Source organism: Gymnogyps californianus, unplaced genomic scaffold (assembly GCF_018139145.2).
Source record: "Gymnogyps californianus isolate 813 unplaced genomic scaffold, ASM1813914v2 HiC_scaffold_34, whole genome shotgun sequence".
NCBI classification, from domain to species: domain Eukaryota; kingdom Metazoa; phylum Chordata; class Aves; order Accipitriformes; family Cathartidae; genus Gymnogyps; species Gymnogyps californianus.
Genome location: NW_026114224.1, coordinates 682,436 through 688,560, shown reverse-complemented (window position 1 = coordinate 688,560; position 6,125 = coordinate 682,436). Strand labels below are relative to the sequence as shown.

Below are 6,125 nucleotides of genomic sequence, written 5' to 3'. Positions count from 1 at the left end.
TAATTACAAATTCAATGACTCCCGTGGAAGGTTAAAGGGTAAAGTCGCACGTAGACGTCGGGGGGGGGGGGCAAAGTCGCACGTAGACGTTCAGCAAGGTTGCCTTAATTGACCAGGGGGGTCAGAACTGAGTGCGCATACTGACCAAGGGGGGTCAGAGTGGAAATTACTGACCAAAGCGGTCAGAAGTGGTAATTACTGACCAAAGGGTCAGAAGGGTAATTAATGACCAAGGGAGTCAAAGCCGGCAAATAGGTAAATTCGGCTAAAATGGGAGCAAGCCAATCCACGATTCCTCCCTGTAGCCCTTTGGGGTGTATTTTGAAAAATTGGAATAAGTTTGGGGGAAATCTGATGACTAAAGATAAAATGAAAAGATATTGTAATCAATGGTGGCCAAATTATAAATTGGGTGATGATGAGGTCTGGCCAGAAAATGGATCGGTAAACTATAATACTATATGACAATTGATGTCGTTTTGCCATTGGATGGGGAAATGGGACAAAGTACCTTATGTTGATGCCTTTATGACTTTGTACAGAAAATCTGATATGCGGGAAAAATGTAAGCTAAAGACTGACCTAGTGATGTATACAGCTTCTGAGAAAAAGGAGAGTGCTTGTTGCATAGGCTGTGATGATAGAAAGATTGCAGGGGGAGAAGAGCAGAAAGATGTGCAACTGTTAGTCCCGACAGCCCCACCACTATACAAAAGCAGTGCTGGACAATTGCCAATCGATCCTAATTTACAATCGGGCAATGAGAACTGTAGCCCCATTTCCAGCCGGACTAGAGGGCACGCTGAACCAGTTGTACAGGCTCCCCTGAGACAAGCAGTGGGACCGGAAAGACTGCTGGTTTTTATACATGTTCCGTTCACTACCTCTGAGCTATTAAATTGGAAACAATCTGTTGGATCCTATAAGGGAAACCCTGAGGAGTACATCAACTATTAGAAGCTATAATGTTAACACATAATCCCAACTGGGGAGATAGACAGGCTCTGCTAAATACATTCTTTGCGGCAGAGAAAAAGAGAATGGTGATTGAAAGGGCCAGGGAAGAAGGGGGAAGGAGAAACAGGCAAGAAGATTCTGAGGAGTTCCTACCTACTAAAAGGGACCCAGAATGGGATCCTAATGGGGGGGAACGAGGGTTCAACTGAAGCAGTATCAGCAGCTGATACTGTATGAGGTTCAGCATGGAGTGCCTAAATCGAAGAATGTGTCTAAGCTTTATGAGGTAAGGCAGGGTCTGGAGGAAAATCCATCTGCCTTTTACGAAAGGCTATGTGAGGAAGCTAGAAAATGGATGGACTTGAATCCGGATGATAAGGCAAATCAGAGGATGTTCAATATATGTTGTTTATTGGGTAGTCGACTCAGGATATAAGGAGAAAGTTGCAGAAAGTTGATGGAGCTGGGGGAATGTCGATCTCACAATTGATAAAGTATAAGGTTTGATGACAATCGAGATGAGAGGGAAAGAAAAGAAAAACAGAACAAAATAAAGTTGCACGCATCTTTGCTGGCAGCGGCAATAAATGGAAATGATGTCGAAGGGAAGGGTAGAGGAAAAAGCAAAGGAAGAGGAGGATGTGGTGGAATAATGCAGGGAAGAGGACCGCAAAAACGAACCCCTTTAGGGCTAAATCAGTGTGCGGTCTGTAAACAGGAAGGACACTGGAAAAATGAATGCCTGAAACGAAAGAGGCCAAAGGAACGGGATCAATGCAGAAAATGCTAATCTTATTATGTTAGAAGATTCAGACAATGAATGAAGGGGACCGGGGGAGAACATTAAAGTCTTCCCAGCTGATCCCCTGGTTCCAGTTAAGCTGGGGAATGAGACCACAGATTTTTTTAATTGACAGTGGGGCTACTCATTCAGTAGTCACCACTTGTAAAGGACTTCTAAGTAAAGTAACTATGCCTATTGGTGGGGCAAAGGGAAAAAGAACATTAAGGCCATTTTTACAACCAATGGAATGCACAACTGGGGGAGCTAAATTAATTCATGAGTTTCTATACATGCCAGAATGCCCCCTACCTTTACTGGGGTGAGATTTATTATGCAAACTAAATGCACAAGTAACCTTTTCTAAGAATGCTGTACAGCTCCATATCCCACCTGAAACTGCCTGGAGAGCTCAGATCTGCTTGCTGACAGATGAAACATCAGAAGAAACTGAAGAGAATATTCCAGATGCTGTATTAAATGCAGTAATTCCCCTGGTATGGGCTTCAAAAAACCCAGGTAAAGCAAAAAATGTGAGTCCGATTAAAGTAGAACTAAAAGAGGGGGCAAAACCAGTAAGGGTGCATCAATATCCTATTAGGCTGGAAGCTCGCAAGGGCCTCGAAGCCCTGATAAATACCTTTATTCAATATGGACTGCTCAGAGAATGTCAATCTGAATACAATACACCGATTTTACCAGTGAGAAAGCCTCACTCCCAGGATTACCGATTAGTGCAGGACTTGAGGGCTATAAATCAGATAACGAAAGATATACATCCTACGGTGTCCAACCCTTATACTTTGTTAGCTTCTGTACCTGAAAACAATGCCTATTTTACAGTGTTGGACCTAAAAGATGTCGCCTTCTGCATTCCAGTGGATGAACAGAGTCAAACACTCTTCGCTTTTGAATGAGAGGATCCAACTACTGGAAGGAAAGGACAACTGTGTTGGACCGTTCTTCCCCAGGGTTTTAAAAATAGTCCCACTTTGTTTGGTGAAGTACTGGCCAAAGAATTAGAACAATGGCGTACTAATAATGATAATGTTACTCTCTTACAGTATGTGGATGATATCTTAATTGGAGCAGATACTGAACAGACTTGTACTGAAGCTACAGTAAGCCTGCTAAACTTTCTGGGACTGGCTGGATACAGGGTCTCGAAGAAGAAGGCCCAAATTGCTAAGGAGCAAGTCCGGTATCTTGGTTTTAATATATCAAAAGGACAACGAGCACTAGGGGAAGAAAGGACGGAGGCTATATGCCGAATAGCAGTACCAAAACCAAAAAAGCAGCTAAGGGGGTTTCTGGGAATGGCCGGATTCTGCCGGATGTGGATCCCCAATTTTGGACTCCTAGCCAAACCCTTATATGCAGCCACAAAGGGACCGGGGGGGTTGTTAGAATGGACTCCAGAGTGTCAGAGTAGTTTTGATGAAATTAAAAGAAAATTGATGGAAGCCCCAGCCTTGGGCCTCCCTGATCTGACAAAACCTTTTCAGTTATATGTGCATGAGAGACAGCAAGTGGCCTCTGGGGTAATGACTCAGACGCTTGGAAATTGGAAAAGGCCAGTAGCCTATTTTTCGAAACAATTAGATGAAGTGAGTAAAGGATGGCCGGCTTGCCTTCGAGATGTAGCCGCCACTGCTCTGCTAATCCAGGAAGCCCGGAAGCTCACTTTGGGACAACCAATAACAGTATTAGTCCCACATGCAGTGATGGCTATTTTAAACCAAAAAGGACACTATTGGATTTCTCCAAACAGACTGGCCAAATACCAAGCTATGCTAATTGATCATGAAGACGTCACTCTTAAGTGTAGTATCAACTTTAAACCCTGCCACCTTGTTGCCAATAGCAGAACAAGAACCTTTACAACATGATTGTCTGGCAACTATTGAACAGGTCTATGCCAGCAGGCCCGATCTGAGAGATGAGCCACTAAAAAATGCAGGTTTGGAACTGTTTACAGATGGCAGCAGCTTTATACGGAATGGAGAAAGAAAAGCTGGATATGCAGTGGTTACGTTATGGGAAGAAATAGAGGCCAAACCTTTACCCCGAATACCTTGGCACAGAAAGCCGAAATAGTTGCTCTTACAAGAGCACTTAAAATTGGAAAAGATCGAAAGATCAATATATATACGGACTCCAGGTACGCCTTTGGAGTTGCACACGCTCATGGAGCTATTTGGAAGGAACGCGGGCTATTGAATTCCCAGGGAAGCAGTATTAAATATGGACAAGAGATTCTAAATTTGCTTCAGGCAGTACTAGAACCAAAGGAGGTGGCAATAATCCACTGCAGAGCCCATCAAAAGGGACAGGGAGAAATAACTCAAAGTAACAGGTTGGCTGACCAGGCTGCAAAAAGAGCTGCTTTGCATGAACCGATAATAGGAGCCCTCATACCTAATAGGAAACCTGATATGAAACCTCCACAATATTCGCAAAAAGAAGTTCAGTTGGCAGAAAAATTGAAGTGTACGAAAAGTGAAGAAGGCTGGTGGGTAACTCTTAATCAGCAAGTTCTCACCACAGCCAAAATGATGGAAGCTCTCCTCAAGAAAATACATGAAGAAACTCACATGGGAGCCAATGCTATGATAAGCAGTGTTAAGAGATACGCTGTAGGGCCAAAAATGCAGACAAATGCAGATAGAATAGTAAAAAGATGTCAAATTTGTTGTGCAAATAATCCTAAAACACAAAGAAAGCCGCCCACAGGTGATGTAAAAAGAGGAATAGCCCCTGGGGAATACTGGCAAATAGATTTCTCTGAATTACCAAAGTGCAGACAGTATAAGTATCTACTTGTTTTAGTGGATACATTTTCTGGATGGCCTGAGGCTTTCCCTTGTCGCAACAATCGGGCTAGGGAAGTAATTAGGATACTACTAAAAGAAATAATCCCCAGATTTGGAGTACCTGAGGGATTATCCTCAGACAAAGGACCTCACTTTATTTCGGAAATAATCCAGGGGGTATCTAAATTCCTTGGGATGAAGCGGGATCTGCATACCCCTTGGAGACCACAGTCCAGTGGGAAGGTAGAAAGGATGAATCAGACCCTTAAAAGACAAATCTCTAAATTAGGTCAAGAAACCCAACTGAAATGGGTAGACATTCTACCGATTGCCTTGATGAGAATTAGGATTACTCCTCGAGTGAGGGAAGGGATAAGCCCCTTTGAAATACTGTATGGAAAACCGTATCCCGTCACTGAGGTGGGTAACCGGAGTGATCAGATACACATTAAAGGTGAAGAAATTTTAAAAGATTATTTGCTCTCTCTCGCGCGGGTATTATCCTCTTTACACAGATATCTCAACCAGCGGGCTCCGCTTCCTTTGGACTCTCCGGTACATAACTTTAAGCCCGGAGATCTGGTTTACATCCGGACCTGGAAAGATGAACCACTAAAAGAAAAATGGAAGGGACCTTACCTCGTGCTCTTGACCACATACACCACAGTAAAAGTAGAAGGGATTAGCTCCTGGATCCACTATACGAGGGTGAAGGAAGCTCCCCCAGAGGAATCGTGGACACCGGTATCAACAGGAGCACTGAAGCTAAGATTTTCTAAAAACTCTACGGGCTAATGAACTATCTCTAGTTATAATATTGATCATAGTAACACGGATTGTTTCACTAATAGAGTTGCATGAAAGGAATACTGAATATAACACTCATATGCATAACGGATTAATAATGACTATGGAGTGTCTGACAAAAATTAACCTGAAATTACTAGTGTTGGTGCTCTTGGGTACCTGTGTGAACACAACACGACGGCCATGGACACAAGCACATATTGGATACACTGGTAGTATGGGGCAGAAATCAAAGATAAATGGCTTAAACTTATCCACGGTAGTTATGCACGGTAATGAAATATTTTTGGAAAACGAGTGGGGTTGGGACCAGGAGGGAGCCCCTCATAGGACCCCCCAACTTAGGGCAAAACAAGGGAAAGAGATTAAGGTAGGATGCCAAATGATTAACGGAACGAGTTATAAAAAAGCCTCTCAAATTACTGTAAGAGATATCTATAATGGCCCAAGTCGAACGAGTGTGATATGTTCAAATCAGAACCGAGAGAGAGAATGTTGGCACAATTTCACCTTGACCCAACCAATGTTTGTAATATGTCTGTGGGCTGATAAAAGGGCAGGAAAAAAACAAACTGCACTGTCGTTTAAGTTTAAGTTAGAAATTACAACTACAAAACAGAACCCCACCCCCACAAGAGAAGAAGGTCTGTTGGCTAATTCAGAAAAAGAGATAACTCTAACACCCCAGATAACTAGAATTGGACCATATGTCATTAAAAGGGTTGGACAACAACGACTTTTGTTTAATCCATCATGGTCCCTCAAAC

The 6,125-nt window shown here is 43.0% G+C and overlaps 1 protein-coding gene across 1 annotated transcript; it reads left to right on the top strand.

The window, feature by feature from the left end:
- The first annotated feature begins 1,944 nt into the window (after nt 1-1,944).
- On the top strand, nt 1,945-5,346 carry LOC127028512 (uncharacterized). The gene is given in 2 exon segments (XM_050914269.1): nt 1,945-3,562; nt 4,472-5,346. Coding segments are annotated over 2 exon segments (2,454 nt in total). The 5' UTR covers nt 1,945-1,983.
- Nucleotides 5,347-6,125: the final 779 nt, after the last annotated feature.